This window comes from Megascapheus bottae, chromosome 4 (assembly GCF_031878675.1).
Source record: "Megascapheus bottae isolate mThoBot1 chromosome 4, mThoBot2.hap1, whole genome shotgun sequence".
NCBI lineage: Eukaryota > Metazoa > Chordata > Mammalia > Rodentia > Geomyidae > Megascapheus > Megascapheus bottae.
The window spans coordinates 51481179-51501463 of NC_143512.1; the positions used below are offsets into that span (position 1 = coordinate 51481179).

At 38.1% G+C, this 20285-nt stretch overlaps 1 protein-coding gene across 1 annotated transcript in view; it reads left to right on the plus strand.

The window, feature by feature from the left end:
- Window positions 1-20285, plus strand: part of Elovl7 (ELOVL fatty acid elongase 7) — a 69572-nt gene that overhangs the window by 35392 nt on the left and 13895 nt on the right. The window contains exons 2-3 of the mRNA XM_090331907.1: window positions 9683-9811; window positions 18732-18922. Of these exons, the coding sequence (XP_090188033.1) occupies window positions 9748-9811; window positions 18732-18922 (255 nt within the window). The 5' untranslated portion in view covers window positions 9683-9747. The remainder of the gene's footprint in view (window positions 1-9682; window positions 9812-18731; window positions 18923-20285) is intronic.

The following is a 20285-nucleotide window of genomic DNA, read 5'->3' on the forward strand; positions in this document are numbered from 1 at the left end:
TAGTCTGGTAGGTCATGAAAAAAATATATCTTTCCCAGAGACATCAAACTATATTTTTATCAGCATACATTATTATTAAATCGGGATTTTTCAATGTGGTAATTCCACAGATGCATGCAGTGTCCTTTGAATATATTCCTTTCCTCTCTCTCCCTTCCTCTTCTCACTTTCAAACAGTGGTTGATAGGTTTCATTATACTCTCTACATACATCTGTTGTCCTACTCTGGTGTCTACACCTCTCTACCGCCCCCTTCTCCTGTGCATCCACCATTGAAACAACAACAAAAAAATCAACATTCTGTCATCATGAGAATGTATCAGCAGGTGTCTAGCTCAGTGCTTGGTTTAGATATTGGCTTATGTGTTTCTGACCAGAGATTTTGAAGGATATGAGGAAGGCTTTTGAAGCTTTGGGTTGGGGGGAGGCTTAGGAGGAAGACTGGAAACCAACCAAACAACAACCTGTGGGAATGGACAATCTGAGGCCAAACTGAGCTACATAGCAAAACCCCATCTCCAAAACACTTAACCAAAGACTGAAAAAAACACAATAAAAAGAAAATTCCCTCTCACTACTTTAGAGGAAAGTGTTTGGGAAAGGTGGAGTTTGTTTTGTGTTTCGGTGCATACTCAGGGCCTAGGCACTGTTCTTGAACTTTTTGCTCAAGGCTAGCATTCGAACCACTTAACCAAGGGCTTTCTTGGCTGGACTGGCTTTGAACTGTGATTCTCAGAGCTCAGCCTCTTGAGTAGCTAGAATTACAGGTGTGAGCACCAGCGTCTGGCATGGGAAAGTAGTATTTAAAATGCCTCTGTCTTGGGCTGGGAGTTTGGCCTAGTTCTTAAAGTGCTTGCCTAGCATGCATGAAGACCCGGGTTCGATTCCTAGGTACCACCTACATAAAAAAAAGCTGGAAGTGGTGCTGAGCCAGAAGTGGAGAAAGTCCAAGGACAGTGGTCAGGCCCTGAGCTCAAGCCCAGGACTGGCAAAAAAAATGCCTCTGTCTTGTTCCGTTACAACCAAAACATGACTAACAAAGCTGCCTTGCCTTTGGATTTCTTTTTCTGTGAGTGACATATCACATCCCCTTCATGGTTAAACTGTTTTGAGTTGAAGGCCAGGTTACTTGCGAACAGAGTATTTTCATTGGTTCTGGAACATTCTTTTTTTTTATTTTCATGTGATATTTTTTATTATATTTAATAAAAGGGTAACATGATATTTGCCAGATAGAAGGTGCATTAATTCACATACATTGATACCCTTCCACATGTCTTGGTCCCATTACCCTCCCCCCCATCCCCCTCTTGTTCTTCCCCCCCTTCCCTGTCCAATTTCAAGTAACCAAATACAAATGTATCCAATATATCAGATAACAAAGTGAGATATTGTGTCAATATGAGATAACAAAGGAACAGCAAAAGAGATGAGAGATAACATAGCACTTTAAGGACAGCAATCATTCATTATATGGCTTTTGTTTCAATATCCTAGAGGTCCATTCAATTAGCTTCATACTATATGGCCTTATGTATCAAAGTTTTGCTCTATTGCAAATCTCTTTACATGAAAACAGAGTCAGGTACTTAGTATCTTTACTCACTAGTTGATTCTCTTGGTTTTGCTTGCTTTAATACCAAAGTTTATTATCTCATTTTCTGTAATTCACCTAACATGTAATAGTGATTTCCCTGTCATAATGCTGAAGAACTTTACCCCTAGAATAAAAGGTCAGAGTCCTCCTATCATGTGTATGCTGACTCCAAGACTTCCTCTGAGATGTAGTATCTTCTATGAGTTCTTTAAATCACCAGATCCATCTTCTCCACTATCAATTCCACCTCCTCCTCTTGCAAAAATCCAGTTGCTGTACCATGTGCAAGTGGCCTCCATGATCTGAGTCTTCTGTCATGTATTTCATGCCTGTTCCACATGCTGATGGTTGATGTAGTAGTATGTTTCCAGGCCAGGTATGGTGAATCACACCTGTAATCCCAGCTACTCAAGAGGTGGAGATAGAAAGGATTTCAGATTGAGGCCAGACAAAAGGAAAAACAATTGACAAGGCTCTCTCTTAATTAATAAGCTATGTGTGTTGACATCTGTAATTACTGCTATGTGGGAGGTATGATTAGTAGGATTGAAGTCTTGAGACAGGCCCAGGTAAAACTAGAGATTCCGCCTGAAACAGGAGGAGAGGTAAAGCTCATGCTGGTAGTTTGCCAGTGTAATGCCCTGCATTCAAACCTCGCTACTGCCCAAACTAAATACTCGCATCAAGAAAATAAAATCAAGCCAAACAACAATAAAACCCTTGGAGGTTCCCAAGTCTAGCCCATCTCTTAATGATTGCAGATCTCTTTCTACAATTCTGATTTTGAACCAGTTCTGGAAACCACTGCTGTAACAAAGTATATAGAAAAACTGTACATAGTGACTTAATCTTTTTGATTTTCTTTACTGTCTTTCATTTGAATTCTATTGAGTCTTCTCAGTCTAGCTGAAGACTTTTGCCAACTTTGCTTACTTTTCACAAAAACTTCTTTTTAAAATTTTATTTTATAGTTAGTTGTTCAGGTATCTATTTCATTCGTTTCTACTGTGACCTTGTATAGTTTCCTTTCTTCTTTCTCCTGACTTTGGACTTAGTAGTTTTTTTTTTTTCTTCAAATTTTCAGTTCCACATGGGATAATGTTAGGTTTTTATTCTTTTAAAATTTGAAGCCTTCCTTCTTTCCTTGTTTATTTTTTACTGCTCATGAGGCTTGAACTTGGGGCCTGGTCATAGTCCCTGAGCCCTTTTGCTCTACCTACCATTTTGAGCCACAGCTCCACTTCTCGTTTTCTGGTGGTAAATTGGAGAGAAGAATCTCATGAACTTTCCTATCCAGCTGTCGTTTTAAACTACGATCCTCAGATCTCAGCCTCCGGAGTAGGTAGGATTACGGGCGAGCCAATATTGCCTGGTCCTTCTTTCCTAATATAGGTGTTTTTTGCTATACATTTCATTCTTAGGCCTGCTACATTTTATATGTTTTGAGGTATTCTTTGTTCATTTGTCTTAAGGTATTTTCACATTTCCCTTTTGATGTCTTCCTTGGCCTATGTTTACTTTCCTCATACTTAAGAATATTCTAGCTTTTTTTCTGTTATTAATAACTAGATTCACAGTAGGTAAGAGAAGATTCTTGATAAAGTTTTAGTTTTTCTTAAACTTATTGCCACTTGTGTAGCAGCTCATTACAAAATATGTAGTAAATGCTCTGTGTGCTTGAGACAAATGAGTATTTTACTATTGTTGGAATGTTTTATACAAGTCCTGTGTTTTCTAATTAATTTTGTCTGAATGATTTATGCATTATTGAAAGGGGATGATTGAAAATGATGCATCCTACTATATTATATTATAATATATATCTCTCTTTACATTTGTTAATATTTGCTTTGTGTACTTAGGTACTCAGATGTTTTGGTTCATATGTGTTTATAATCCTCTGTGTGTGTGTGTGTGTGTGTGTGTGTGTGTGTGTGTGTGTGTGTGTGTGCGATGAAGGGGAATGGAGCTCAGGGTTCACTCATTCAGGTGAGGCAAGTGCTCCACCATGAGCTTACATCTTAGTCCTTATAATATCACCTTGATGAATTTCTTCATTATTATCTAATGATTTTGTCTCTTTGACTTCATATCTATACCTAATACAAAAGTATATGTTTTATTTTCTTAAGGTTTAATGTTTCTTGTGGATAGTAGGAACCTACCACTTCTCTAGTGTGTTACTACCTCTTCCAATGCCCAACAAGTTACAAGAAGCTTATAGAATGTAAAGTTAATTAAAGAGAGGTACTCTTTGTCTTCTATCTATATTACCTTCCCTGAAAATTCACAGCCTATCAGGTCTTTTGCTACTTGTCTTTGAAGGTAGCAGAAGATAGAAAGATAGATAGATAGATAATAAATATATATAAATATTTAAGTATATAATTTAAAACTATATATGTATATAGTTTAAAGCTATATATGTATATAGTTTAAAGCTATATATATAATATATATGTATGTATATTACTCCCTCATTTTCTACAGGTTTTCTGCAATACTTCATGTCCATTCAGGGTAGAAAGATTAAGAGCTGCTTTTAAACACATTAGAGCAAAAGTGATGTTCTAAGGCTGTTTAAAATCCTATTAGTGGGCCAGGAGTTTGGCCTAGTGGTAGAGTACTTACCCAGCATGCACAAAGACCTGCGTTCAATTCCTTAGTAACACATAGAGAGAAAAAAGCCAGAAGTGGTGCTGTGGCTCAAGTGATAGAGCGCTAGCCTTGAGAAAGTCCAAGGACAGTGCTCAGGTCCTGAGTTCAAACTCAGGACTGGCCAAAAAAAAAAAAAGTCCTGGGGCTGGGAGTTTGGCCTAGTGCTTAAAGTGCTTGCCTAGCATGCATGAAGACCCGGGTTCGATTCCTCGGTACCACATACATAGAAAAAAGCCAGAAATGGTGCTGAGGCTCAAGGGCTAGAGCTCTAGCCTTGAGAAAGTCCAAGGACAGTGCTCAGGCCCTGAGCTCAAGCCCACGACTGGCAAAAAAAAAAAAAAAAGTCCTATTAGCCACTGATCACAACTTTGCCCCAAATTCTAAGGCCTGAACCTCGATGCTTTTCAGACATCTTACCAGATAAATGCCTTCTCAGGGCTTTCTGCCTTCTGCCTGGGATTTGCGCTGATGATCTTCCCTTTACTCTTTTGACTCAAGCCTGTTCCTTTTTCTATGTTAGGAAACATGGATATTTCTTTATCTATGGCCTGAATTATTCTATATGGCTAAGTATATAAGCTTTATAACCCCAAAGCTGGGGTAGCACTTTTTATTTTGTTGTCTTTTACTTTGCTTTACTCCTGAGACTATGCATAACCAGGCTATTAAGTAGAAAGAAATGGCTGAAACGGGAGAGAGGGTAATAAAAGAAATAGCAAGAGAAATGAAGTTAATATTACACATAAAAGAAAACGCTATAAGATCCTGTTTGTAGGTGTACTGGTACATATTTTTGTTTCTGTGTGTGCCTGTATAAATGGATGTGTGTATTCCAATAAACACATGCATAGTTATTTATTAAGACATTTATCAATTTGTTATTTGAAATAATTTCTCACTGAGCCCATTCTCTTCTGAATTCTAGGCTCACTTGCTTTTATTTGGAGGTTATAAAGGATGGTAAGGACGAAATTAAGCTTTAACTTATTTACTGAAATATGAATGTAAATGAGTAGTGCCTCAAAATAATTACCTCAGGCCTCCTCCTCCTCCTCTTCTTCTTTCTTCTTCTTCTTCTTCTTCTTCTTCTTCTTCTTCTTCTTCTTCTTCTTCCTCTTCCTCTTCCTCTTCCTCCTCCTCCTCCTCCTCCTCGTCCTCCTCTTCGTCCTCCTCTTCTTCTTTTTCCTCTTCTCCTTCGTGGATCATGGGGCTTAAACTCAGCCTGGGCATTTTTCCCTGAGCTCTTCAGCTCAAGGCTACCACTCTACCCTTGAGCTAAGCCCTACTTCCCATTTTCTAGGGGTTAATTGGACATAAGAGTCTCAGGTCCTTTTGTGCCTGGGTTGGCTTTGAACCTTGACTCAGATCTCAGCCTCCTGAGCAGTAGGATTACAGGCATGAGTCAGCACACCTGGCAGGCTTCTTTATATTTATTCTGCTAATTTTGTTATCGCCCTAAAGATATGTAGATTTGCTCCTTTGAAATACTTTGTTCTCATCTCACAAACTATAAGCTGAAAATGTCAACAGTGAATTATTTTATATTAAACGGCACTCCACTCTTCCCATTCGAAACCCCATAGATAAGGTTAGAGCTTGATTATTTACCTGCCTTCTAAGAAGTGAGTCTCAAGTTTTGTAGTTATAAACTCAATTTTTAGCGATAAAGGTTTTCTTTCCAATAAGCAATGAAATTCTGAAAACTTTGAAATTAAGTAACTTTGAGTTACTTACCTTGAAATTAATTGGATTACTTACTTAATTTTGCCTATACTAAAATTTGAATTCAGTCTCCTGCTTGCTTGTCTTGCTTACTCACCCATGACTATGCCACTTGAGCATCTCTCCTGTCCAGCTTTTTGGTGTGTGTGTGTGTGTGTGTGTGTGTGTGTGTGTGCGCGCGCGCGCGCGCGCGCGCGCGTGCGCACACAAGGGTGCATTTGTGTGAACATCAATCCTGGGGCTTGAGCTCAGGGACTAGGCACTGACCCTGAGCAGGCTATCATTCTACATTGAGCAATGTCTCATCTACTGCCTGGGCTGGCTTTGAATCTCAACCCTTAGGTCTCTGTCTTCGGAGTAGCTAGGATTACAGGTGTGAGCCACTGGCACCTGGCTTTTGTTGGTTATTTTGGAGATTTTTCTGCCTGGCCTGATTTTTAAATCTTGATTTTCTGCATCTCAGCCTCACAAATAGCTAGGATTACAAGTTTGATCCCCTAGGTGTGATTATTCTAAAGCAAAGTCTGTTAATTTGAATTAATACATGTTGGAGAGCAGATTGGATGATTGTTTTAAACTAGTACATCTCAACTTGGGACCACTTTCCGGCGAGGGTACCTTTGGCAATATTTGAAGATGTTTTTGGTTGTATAATCTGGGGAGAATGGGTTTTTGGCAACTATTAGGTAGAAGGTGAGACCAAGACAATGGAAAATATTCAGGTCTGTGGAGCTAAGAATTGTCAGTTCTGTTGAGGTTGAGAAATTCTGCTTTAAATAAGTTACTGCTTTATAGTTGTTACTCAATTTTTAATATACTTCTGAGTGTCTGATTTTACTAAATCACTGGAAGGTAACAAGCTCAATCTTACTGTCTGGCAAAACAGACCTTTGAAGCTTTGTTTCTGCTTAAGTGGAGCGGACAGGTTGTTTCTAGGAAAACAATGAGAAACAGACCAGCAAAAGAATACAGAAAACAGGCCAATAAATAGCTAGATGGAAATTTCCTTACCATTATTTTATTTCCTCCTCAGAGGTTCTTCCTCCTCAAGACAGTATACACAGGGACTCATCTGACCTCTGATTTCCATAGTCAAATAACTGACTTGACAATACAAGAAGGAAGGCTCTCTTTGCCCACTGTCTGCCCCCTGCCCCTTTTTCAAGAGCTAGGATTGAATGACTTTTCCCCTGTACCCGTCATGCTCCTCCTCCATCCATTCTTCTGGAACTTTCTGCAACTTTTCTTTTTTAAAAAATTGTACTTTATTGTCAGGGTAATAAATAGAGGGGTTACAGTTACATTCATCAGATAGTGGGTATATTACTTCTTGAACATTGATATTGATTGTCATTTAATTAATGTGTGGGCCTTCTATTGTTTCTTGTGAATGTTGAGTTATTGTTAGCAAGGCTTTTTCCATACAGAGGTTATAAAGTCTTCACCAAAAACTGTCATCTTATACTTTAATGGTTCTATTTTTTTTCTCATTTCTCATTTCATTTTCAATCTGTTTGGAATTCTATCCTGCTGTATTCTGTTTGGATTCTGCCTTTCTTTTCCCATATAGCCATCTAGTTGTATGATATCATTTATTAAATAGTAGTTGTACCCACTGATTTTGATGTCACCTTTATCTTATACTATGTCCTATTTACATATTTATGTAAATAAAATAGCTTTTTTGTTTGAGAATGCTAGAAGAAAGTCTGTTTTTCTTTTTCCTATGAAAAACCTAGGGGACTTTGGGACTTTTTAAAAAATGTGTGGTAAAACATACATTATTTTTTTCCAGTCCTGGGAACTCAAGGCCTGAGCGCTGTCCTTGGCTTTCTCAAGACTAGAGCTCTACTACTTGAGCTAGAGCATCATTTCTGGCTTTTTCTATGTATGTGGTACCAAGGAATTGAACCTGAGTCTTCGTGTATGCTAGGTAAGCACTCTACCACTAGGCCAAACTCCCAGCCCAACATACATAGTTTTTAAATGTACCATTATAACTATTTCAGAATAGAAACTTTGAAGATACTTAAATACATTTTCATGGTACAACCATCACCATATTCTCTCTCTCCGAATTCTTTATAATCTTTTTATGGGAAAGCTTTGAGTCAAATACCCTCATTAATTTTGTGACATATTATTCATTTGTAAATGTACATTGATTTCAGAGATATCAAAATGTAAGGATGCATATGCCTTAGAACTGCTGAAATACAGTTCTAAATTCCCAAATGTAGTCAGTATATTCTTGGATGTTCTGTTCTCTTCATTTGTCTCCTTATATGCCAATGCTTACTTTTTTAATTACAGGAGACTTTTTTGAACGATTTTAGTAACACTGATTTTTACCTCATATTTCAAATGTCATGTTTAACAAACAAGTATTCAAGAAGGGAATCTCTATATACAACCACTGGCACATAGATTTTAGAACATAATTAAAATTAAGCTGAGGTTTTGTGTGTCATAGATACATATCAAGTATATAATATAAAGTCCATAATCTTGGGTACCTGAATATTGAGTCATAGCTCTTATACTGTTTGGATCTAATATCCAGATATTAAGGAAACCATGTGCCCTTTGTTCCTTTATTCTTGGCTTATCTTGTTCAACATGATTCTCTCTAGATTCATCCACTTCCCTGTGAATGCCATTATTTTATCTTGTCTGGTGGCTATGTAGAATTTCATTGTATATATGAACCACATTTTTGTATCCATTCATCTGTAGTAGGGCGTTTGGGTTGTTTCCATCGCTTGGCTATTGTGAATAGTGCAGAGATGAACATGGCTGAGCAGGTGTCCTTATCATATCCTGGGTTATGATGCTCAGGGTAGATGCCCAGGAGTGGTATGGCGGGATGGTAGGGAAGGTCTATTTTCAGTTTTTTAAGAAATCTACAAACCGCCATTAGTAATTAGAGTTATTTCCCCCCTTTTAATTTATGAGTGTTTTTCTTTTTCAGTATCTACTAATACTTGGTTAAGTCACAAATCCTTACTGAGACTTTTGGATCTAGACATTTTTGTAAAAATGAACTATTTTGTTCAGTTATAAAAAGAAAACTCTTGGGTCCGGGAGTTTGGACTAATGATAAAGTTCTTGCTTAGCATTCATGAAGACCTGGGTTCAGTTCCTTAGTACCACATACATAGAAAAAGCCGGAAATGGTGCTGTGACTCAAGTGGTAGAGCACTAGCCTTGAGAAAGTGCAAGGACAAAACTTAGGACAACACAAACTCCAAGACTAGCAAAAAAGAAAAAGAAAAAAAAAATACAAACTGGCCTTAAAGATGTGCCCCATGTTGGCTCAGTATGCCTCCTCTAAAGCTTGTGCTTCTTCTCCACCTTCTTCTTCCTCTTCCTCTTCTTCTGTTCTCCAACTTCTCATTCTTACTCTGTCGTTCACTTTAGTTGTGTTGAGACAGTATAACCCTTTCCTTTCTTGACTTATTTTCTCCGTAAGAGGGAGAAGATCCTGTGGCGGTATCTAGAACAATTACATTTTAGCCTTTTACAGGAAAGTTAGTAGAGTCCCTAGAAAAGTGGAAATTTGAAATATTTGAAACCGAATTAGCATTTATGGTGTTTACAAAAGCATTTACCCTCGAAGTCTATTGCTCTGCCGGTTATTCCTATTAATTTTTTTAGCATTTAAATATTGTATTGCTAAAAGCTTGTCTTTATTTGCATTTATAGGTGATAAATTCCTTTCTGTTTTTAACTGACAATTCCATTAGAAGAGTGAGTAAATCTTGTGGAAAATGGCCTTCAGCGACCTGACATCAAGAACTGTGCGCTTTTACGATAATTTTATTAAAGATGCTGGTGAGTAACCAATTTCTTTTCTTTTTTTTTTTGGTGGGTCACGGGGCTTGAACTCTGGGCCTGGGCACTGTCCCTAAGCTTTTCAGCTCAAGGCTACCGCCCTACCCCCTCCTCCCCCTCCCCCCCCATGTTGATTAGAGTCTATGGACTTTAGTACCTGGGGGGCTGGCTTTGAACCGTGATCCTCAGATCTCAGCCTCCTGAGTAGCTAGGATTACAAATGTGAGCCACCGCGCCCCGGCCAGTAGCCAAATTTCTTAATCAAGGTTCAACTTTCTTTCTTTCTTTCTTTCTTTCTTTCTTTCTTTCTTTCTTTCTTTCTTTCTTTCTTTCTTTCTTTTTTGTTGGTGGTGAGACTAGATCTCTAGGCCTGGGCATTGTGCTCTTCAGCTCAAGGCTACTGTTTTACCCCCGGCCCTGGTCATTGTCTCTGAGCTCTTGAGCTCAAGGCTGCTGCCCTACCCTTGAACCACATCACCACTTCCAGTTTTCTGGTGGTTAATTGGAGATAAGAGTCTCAGGGTCTTTAGTGCTTGGGCTGGCCTTCAACCGTGATCCTCAGATCTCAGCCTCCTGAGTAGCTAGGATTACAGGCATGAGTCACCTCGCCTGGCTGGCTTCATCTTTCTTTTTTATATAAATTCTCTTACTAATATGATTTTACTGAAACAGAATGATAGACTGTAACCTCACACTCATTTATTACTAGTTAACACAGAGAATTTCTTTACATATAGAGAGATATAACTGTATAAATGTTTATTACAATGTTTACCATGGTGAAAATAGCTTAAATACCCAGTGAAGGACCCTGGTTATTGATGAGGGTGCATTTGGCACAGAAGTCATTGCCTGTAATTTTGGAGTGTTCTTCCAATTGATTCTTCTCCCTTAGGATACTTCTAAGGGAAATTGTGGTTACTGACAATCGCAGATACATCTGTGGTGATTCCTGAATGGGATTCCCACTGGGATATCAGAAGCTTTTGCATGGGATAATAAAGTAATAATGATTTTGAAGTCCTTGCCTTTTACCTTTGCCTATTAAAAAATCAGTGGTTAGAACACTTGGTACTATAGAAAGAAATTTAAAGTATGTTAAATGAAAGCAAAATTTAAAGCACCACATGCGTTTCTGTTGTGGAAGTTAGCATTTATTCCTAGTTATTAGACTTCGTTTGTTTCTGCTTTAGCGGCTTGAAACCAGGGATTTGCACTTTTCCATACCAAGCATACACTCTAATACTGGGCTTCACCCCAGCCTTATTACATGATTAATTATGTCTGAGTTTAAAATTAAATTAAAAACACCTATAGCCAAGGTGTGTTGCTTCTATAGCTCTTCTTCCCCCCCTTTTCTCCCCCCTCCCCCACCATCTCTGTGCTAGTACTGGGGTTTGAATTTGAAGCCTTACACTCTTGCTTAGCTCTCATGTTCAAAACTTCCCCCTCTCCTCTCCTCTCCTCTCCTTTCTCTTTTCTTTTCCTTTCCTCTCATCTTCTCCTTTTCTTTCTCTTCTCCTTTCTTTTTTTTGTTTTCACTGGTGCCAATCCTGGAGCTTGAATTCATGGTCAGGGTGCTGTCCCTGAGCCTTTTTCTCAAGACTAGCTTCTACCACTTGAGTTACATGCAGCTCCACTTTTAACTTCTTACTGATGGTTAGGAAATAAATGTCTCAGAGATTTTCCTGTGTGGGTTGGCTTTGAACTGCTATCCTCAGATGTCAACCTCCTGAGTGGTTAGTATTGTTGACATGAGTCATTGGCACCTGGCTTTGATTAGCTTTCTTGATCAAGGTTGCTGTTGTACCACTTGAGCCATGCCTCCAATCTAACATTTTGGTGGTTTATTGGAGAGCGTTATGCAGACTTTTTCTGTCCAGGCTGACTTTGAATTGTGCTCTTCCACAGCCTTTTGAGTAGCTGGGATTACAGGTAGGAGGTACTGGTGTCTGGCTGAACTATATAAAATTACTACCGTTTAAAGTTACTTATATTCACCACCCTGGCCTTTGTACCAACCAGAGGTTACATATTTAGGAGGGGAAAAAATACATCCTCTTGGCACCTAACCCATTTTACAATTTTAGCAGACAGGTAGTTTCATGGTTAGCATCTTTCTCTCTTGATTCCTAAAGACTTGTTTTATTTCTCTAAACTAAGTCCAACAATTTTGCTCCCCTTATGCAATAATATTTTTTTTTGATATTCTGTATTTTAAGTTTTGCCGTCATAGAAGACATAGAACAACTATCCCCATATTGTTTTCTTATTTTTCCCCAAGTTTTTCCACTTACTTGATACAGAAAAAAATGTGAGTTTCTTTTTATTTTCCTAGTTTTCTGTCTGTCACAAGCCTTGAACTCATGGCCTAAGCATTGAGCTTTTTTGCTCAAAGCTAACACTCCATCACGTTGAGCCACAGTACCGCTTCCTTATACATTTTTTTCAGAGGCTTTCTCTGATGATTTACCATTGTTTTCATAAGTAAGTACTAAATTAAACCAGTAATACTTCAGTTTTCTTTCAAATTAGAGGTGTATGTTGGTAACTGTACTTTCATTACTTGAACTTGGGAAACAAGCAGACTGGAGACAAGTTTTGAAGCAGAGTCATTGGGAAGAACAGAATCCTTATAATCCAGATCTTGCTCTTCATTATCTCAAATCAAGTGGACTTAAATGACAGTCCTACAAGTACAAAACATTTTAATATCAACGCACAATTCCACTTCCTTCTTCATCTGTGGATTAAATGATTTAAATTTTGTTAGGAATACTTCCATTAAAAAGCTGAGCAAATCTGCTTGCCCAGCATATGGGAAGCCTTAGATTCAATTCCTCGGTACCACATACACAGAAAAACACAGAAATAGTGCTCAAGTGGTAGAGCACTAGCCTTGAGAAAGCCCAAGGACTGTGCTCAGGCCCTGAGTGTAAGCCCCAAACTGGCAAAAAAAGCAAGATAATTACTTTGGAAATGGAGGATGGGATTAGGGTGAATGACAGGGGTGATATCTATATGCATATATGGACATGACCAAGTGAAACCCCTGTACAAATAACAATTTTTTAATTAAAAAAGTGGGGTCATTAGCATTTTAATAACGACTCTATGATTCAAAAAATGTGGGGTCAAACAAAAGAACAAAAGACACAAAGAAGGAAAGGCTGTCATTAAAAAAATCTTTTTTAAAAAAGCTGAGCAAGTGGGGCCGGGAGTTTGGCCTAGTGGTAGAGTGCTTGCCTAGCATGCACGAAGACCCAGGTTCAATTCCTTGGTACCACATACATAGAAAAAAAGCCGGAAGTGGTGCTGAGGCTCAAGCGGTAGAGCTCTAGCCTTGAGAAAGTCCAAGGACATGGTTCATGCCCTGAGCTCATGCCCAGGACTGGCAAAAAAAAAAAATGCTGATCTAGTAACTGTAACCTCTCTACATCACACTGACAATAAATTGAAATAAAAAAGACATACTGCCTTGTGAAATTATAAATTCAGATAAAATATTGTTAGTAACTGTGGGGGGAAAAACTGAGTAATATGACTGGGAAGATGGCTTAGTGGTAGAATGCTTGCCTAGCATGCATGAAGCCCTGGATTTAATTCCTCAGTACCAAATAAACAGAAAGAATCACAAGTGATTCTGTGGCTCAAAAATGGTAGAACACTAGCCTTGAGCACAGAGTGGCTCGGGGACTAAGCCCGGCCCAGAAGTTCGAGCCCTTGGACTGACCAAAAAAGAGCAATAGTAAATGAAAAAGGATGACAGAGTGCTGGAGGTGGTTAAATACTAGTGAGGAGAGTCCTAGAAAGAGTATAAACAAAGCTGGAAAAAGAAAAGAAGAGAAGAAGGGAGAAGGCTGTGAAGACACGTATCTTAGGTTAGTTATACTAATTTGAAGTCTTGAAGAAGGAAGGCTCCAGGACCATGAAATGAAGAGATCCAGAATTTACATCCTTCACGATTGCAGACTGAGAGATTTTGAACAATCTATGTTTTGTGTGAGAGTCTCAGTTTCTTTTTTTTTTTTTTTTTTTTGCCAGTCCTGGACTTGAGCTTAGGGCCTGAGCACTGTCCTTGGACTTTCTCAAGGCTAGAGCTCTACCGCTTGAGCCTCAGCACCATTTCTGGCTTTTATCTATGTATGTGGTACCGAGGAATCGAACCCGGGTCTTCATGCATGCTAGGCAAGCACTTTAACCACTAGGCCAAACTCCCGGCCCTGAGTCTCAGTTTCTTTGTGAGAAAAACAAAGGCAAAAAAAAAAAAAGCACCTGTCAGGTAATGTGCATGTTATTTCCTGGAAGTATTCCAACACCAACATCAATTGTTGTTCCAGAGATAGGATTTTTATTTTCTAATACATTTAATATAAAATATCAACTGAACATTTCTTTCTTCTTTTTTCTTCCTCTTTCTTTTTTCATCTTCCCCTCTTTTTCCTTCTTTTGTCCAAGCTAGCCTCAAAATCAACTTTTCCTGACATAGTTTTCCAAGTGTACAATTATGCCTAGCTAAATACTTTCCTTGACAGTATTTCTTTTCCTGTCATAGATCAGCAGGATCTTTGTTTGTTTTTGTTTTTTGTGATTTACAATGTGGAAATCTCTTTATATTTAACACAAGACTTTTGTCACTGTGCTTCCTATGGTATTGATCTTTGAGAGGCACTAGTTTTACTTTGGAAAAGTTTAGACCTTCTAAACTTATAATCAGGGACCAAAAATTTCAAATGTATTTTTGGCTTTGGCCCTAGTCCTGAGTAGGCTATAAAAAAACTTATTACTCTCATGTTTTTCTGATTGCTAGAGAACTAGTAGTCAGGTGTAGCTGTTTCATGTGGAAAATTCCACAGCCACAAAAATTTGAAGTGGCTTAATTAATACTTAAGCTGAAAGAGGATTTCCTTATGCTTCTTTAATATGAAATGTGAGATTTTTGTAATGGTGCTATTGTGGCATTTTGAACTGTAGAAAATGAAAAAGGTTTTAATGATTAACAAGTAACTTGCTTTGTTTTTGGTAGGAGTAATCATTTTTCAGACTTAGTTGTGGTCATACATTTCAAGAAGATAAAATGTGAGTCCGATTTGTCTGAACCCTTAGAACTTCAAAAAGTGCTAAGTGCTTGAGATTCACATTTGCTTTCCTTCCAGATGCTTAGAATCTTAAAAGGTGTCCTTTCTGATCTAGTACATACTTAAGAGAGAACAATTTCTCATAAGTAGTTGATGGAAAAGCTCATTAATATTCTATAAATGTAACATTGTACTTTGCCTGCTTTCTCTCCCCTCCTCTCTCTCTCTCTCTCTCTCTCTCTCTCTCTCTCTCTCTCTCTCTCTCTCTCTCTCTCTCTCTCACTCTCTCTCTCTCTCTCTCTCTCTCTCTCTCTCTCTCTCTCTCTCTCTCTCTCCCTCTCTCTCTGCCTCTCTCTCTGCCTCTCTCTCTGCCTCTCTCTCTCTCAGCATTATTAAATAAGTCATAAATCAGAACTTAGATTATCTCTCAGGCATAGTTTCTCCTTTCATCTTGGCTCTACTCATGAGATTAAACCAACTCTGATGCCAAGTAGAAGATAGAAGAAACTCCTCCTCCCCTTTAGCCATCTGTCTCTCAGGGAAGTGGAGAATACTCAGCCCTGAGCCTAATGTAATTTAGGAATCATAGACTGAGTCAGAATTAACTTTAAATGTCATTGAGCAGTCCCCTCTTTAGCTCCTATAGAAAGCTGTGCACATGTGTGCAGAGGCCCTTAAGTAGAGAGAAGTTACTTTCTCACTTGGAACTGACCTCCATTTTCAGCAAGGTCAAACTGCTGCCAAAAGAGATGGCAGGAAAGAGCAAGTATGAACAAAAAGCCAGAGTTGCAAACATCATGTTTAGTCTTCAGATTTTGTTTTCTCAGTAAAGAAGAGCTAGTTTAAAAACAAGAGAATAGTCTTAGCAGAGCTTCACTTTTACAAAGTGAATTTGAAAACTGTATAGAAGACAGATGTGAGAGGCTGGGTTGAGAGGCAGAGAAAGAATGTGGAAGACAATTGTCCAGCACCTACTGGAAGACAGTTCCCTTATGAATACAGGCAGGGCAGCTTGAACACATACCAGACCTGTGTAGTTCTCTCTTATGACTGCTTGTGGTCATGGTAACAGCATTTATACAGTTATTATATATAGACAGTGTATAGGCTTATATATATTATATATGGAAAGTTTATAGATTATATACAGACAGTTTATAGATTTATATACTTATAGGGTACAAAATGATGTTATGATACATATAAGCAAGCTAATAAATATAACCACCACTTCATATTCTTACCAGTTTTTTTGGTAGTGAGAACATTGAAAGGTTATTCCTAAAAGTCTTGAACTATAGAATATACTATTATAAAACTAAAGTTACCATGTATTAAATCTAAAAACAAACAAACAAAAAATCCCTGATTCCTGTTGTCTAACTCTTTGACCAATAGCTCCTCTTTTTTCGTCTTCCAAACCTCTGAGGACCCCTCTTCCCTGCGTTCTGGTGTTTTATATTTGATCTTCTCCTCTGTGTGGTTGGGTGTGTTCACACACACACTGTTATTGTGTTGGCAACTTAGTTAATTCTATGAATAACGCTGCAGTGAACCTGGATGTGCAGATATCTCTTTACTAATACCTTGGGATATATATCCAGAAGTGGAATTCCCATAGACCAGATGCAAGTTTGATTTTTAGTTTATTTTGGACTCTTTATACAGTCATCCAGAATGGCTGTATTCATTTATGTTCATCTCACAAATATACAGGGATTCCTCGTTCTTCATATACTCCCCAGTGCTTGTTATCTTTTGATTTCTTCATATTAACAGTTTCCACCCATTTAAAATATTTTTCTGTTTCTTTTGTTTATTTGTGTGGGGGGGCTCCTGGGGCTTGGACTCAGAACCCTGTGCTTGCTAGAATTGTGCTCTACCACCTGAACCATGCCTCTAGCCTTGTTTCTAGTTCGTTCTTTCTTTCTTTCTTTCTTTCTTTCTTTCTTTCTTTCTTTCTTTCTTCCTTTCTTTCCTTTCTTTCTTTCTTTCTTTCTTCTTTCTTTCTTTCTTTCTTTCTTTCTTTCTTTCTTTCTTTCTTTCTTTCTTTCTTTCTTTCTTTCTTTCTTTCTTTCTTTCTCTTTTCATCATGGGGCTTGAAGTCTGGGCCTGGGCGCTGTTCCTGAGCTCTTCAGCTGAAGGCTTAGCTAGTGTTGTACCATTTGATCCACTGTGCCACTATGGGTTTTCTGGTGGTTAATTAGAGATAAGAGTCTCACAGACTTCCGTGCTTGGGCTGGCTTTGAAAGATCCTCAGATCTCAGCTTCCTGTTTGGCTAGGATTACAGGTGTGAGCCACCAGTGCCCAGCTTCTAGGCACTTAACTTTAACTTAAGGTCTTAAACCCTTTTTTTGAACAAGCTGGCCCGGAACCTTGATTCTTGTGCTCTCAACCAAGCCTCTAGCACCTGGTTCTCATTCTGGTTTTGATTTGCATTTCCCCTCTTAATAAGTTTTATTGAGTGTTTATTCATATTGCCACTGACCCTCTACTGACCCTCTGCATGTCTCATTTCTACAATGTGAACCAACTCCAGTTCTTTTTTGTGTGTGGGTTAAAAAAATGTATGTTTCCTGTGCTCTAGGATTCTATTGAGTTGGGTTGGGATTCTTTGTTGTTACTGGACTTTTAATGACAAAATATAAGAGATAATTAATTATGCTATTCTGATAGAATTTGTATCTGCTATAATAGCAGCAACAAGTTTACTGTTTAGAGCTTTTTAGATGTAATTTTTAAAAATTTTATATGTAACATATGTTTTATACCCAAATCATCAGTGAGAAAACTAAGCACAAAAAAGTTAAATCCATTTTCAGAAAGTGTATTACAGGCCAGATTGCACACTGGGGTCATAACACAGACTAGCTCCAGAATTTTGGTGAAATAGGATTTTAAAGCTTGATATTTTACTTTAATATTTGAAAATAATAGATTAACCAGCTTTTTCCATAATATTTTTTAAATCTGTAGAACTTGGATTCTTACCATTCTCACACATGGGATTTTAAGAAAAAGTCTATGCTGAAAAATGTTAAATTACAGAAAAAAATGATTTTTTAAAAAAAATGTTCTCTTCTGCTTCCTGAACCAACTCAGCATGGTTCTCTTGGCTTATTTTCTTCCCACTGTTATCAGAGAAAGAACTGAAAGATGGTGTCATTTGATATTTCCCATATGGAGACAATGAAACAATAAAATAAAATAAATTCCCAATTAAGGAATCTCTGTATTGGTATTTAAAAATAACCTAAGTTGCTAGATGCTGGTGGTTCATGCCTATCATCCTAGCTACTCAGGAGACTGAGATCTGAGGATCACAGTTTAAAGCCAGTTTGGGTTGGAAAATCTGTGAGACTTCGATAAATTGCACACACACACACACACACAATGAGAAATAGAGAGAAATAGATCTGTGGCTTAAGTGGGAGATTGGTTGCCTTAAGTAAGAAAGCTCAGGGACCCTAAATTCAAACCCCAGCACCAGCATAAAAAAACCTTAAGTTAAAAACCCTAATTTTAATCTACATATGAAATTATTATCATCAGCAGAATATTACACAATTGTTTATAAAGAGAAGGAAAAATCAAATCTTCTATACCCTCAACCATGTCTTCCTTGGGTGATGTTACCACCATCTTATTTCATTAGGAATAAAACTATTAAGTAGTATGATTTACTATGGTTATGTGCCTAAGATTTATATTGCCCACAGATAGCAGGAATCCATTAAAGAGGGATCAGCTCACTGTTAAATCAGGTTTTAGATGCTCATCTGAACAAAAATGTTGGTTGTCTTGAAAACTGTATGCATTTACACATTGTTGTTTCTCTTAGATCCAAGAGTTGAAGACTGGCTTTTGATGTCCTCACCTTTGCCACAAACTATCATCCTGGGCCTTTATATCTATTTTGTTACATCGCTGGGACCAAAGCTCATGGAGAATCGAAAACCCTTTGAACTCAAGAAAGCAATGATAACGTACAATTTTTTCATAGTACTCTTTTCTGTGTATCTGTGTTATGAGGCAAGTGTCTTCAGTATTCCTAATGAGAGAATTTTGCCTGAGTCTTTGTGTTTATGTGTCATTATTTTTTGTTATTGATATAAGTTAAGGCTTTGAGAGACAGGAATTTTAAGAACTGAGCTCATGGGAACAGGTACCTAACAAAAGTCATTTTATAATTAGGCCAAATAATACATGCTTGAAGATCTCGGGATAGTCTTCATCACAGCAAGTGATAAAAGTTAATGTTTGGTTCAAAGATTTGCAGTTAGCCTTAGATGATTGACTGAATTCATGAACATGAGTTTTGAGGAAACTCCTGCTCAGAGAAATAAGGTAACTTACTCAGAGTAATGTAGTTTAAGTGACGGACTGATCCTTGAATACAGCTGCATCTGACATCGGAGATCCTTCTTCATCTGTCATCACAGTGGAAACTATTGGTGTCTGTGCAATAAGCTACATAATGATGGACTGCTTGGGTTTGATTTATCTGGACTTTGGGGCAAAAGAGAGCATAGATTCATACAAAACAGTAGGTGAAGGAGCTAGTCCTTTGATCATCACTAAAGGAAATAAGGAACTTCTACACCCTAAAAGAAAAATTCATGAATTCTTTCTCCATCCTGATGTCAACATGTCTGTCACTCACCTGTAGGATTCTTTCCTATTCTGACTGACTTCCTAATTCTATTATTTCCCTAGCAGGATAGCCTGAGCTCAGTCGTAACTCCCCAGTGCTCACTCATAACTATGAGGACCTGTAGTAGTTCGCTGGCCTCCTTAACATCAGCCTGACTCTTGCTGCAGATCTACCTGGTCCAACCACCTAAAACATATTCTGGCCTTCTTTTTTCCAAAGACTCCCTGGAGTTTCTCTGTGCTCACTTCTGCTTTATTTCTAAAGTTAACTTAGAGGACACTGTAGTGTCTCTTCTAGAGACAGATGTACAGTACAAACATCTGAAGGGGAAGATGTGTGAGAGGAAGCAGAAACAATGTAGGCTATCATAGATAAATGGCATGTTCTCAGACCTTATGTGAGGATTAAAAATACCCTTAGAAGCCAGAAAACTAGGTACAAATTGGTTCTGATTCTGCTACTAATGAACTGCCTGATTTTGAGCAAGTTGCTGAAATTTTCTAGGTCTCAATTCTTTCTTTCTTTTTTTTTTGCCAGTCCTGGGCTTGAGCTCAGGGCCTGAGCACTGTCCTTGGACTTTCTCAAGGCTAGAGCTCTACCACTTGAGCCTCAGTACCATTTCCAGCTTTTTTCTATGTATGTGCTACAGAGGAATCAAACCCGGGTCTCTGTGCATGCTAGGCAAGCACTCTACCACTAGTCGAAATTCCCAGCCCCAATTCTTTCATTTTTAAAGCCAAG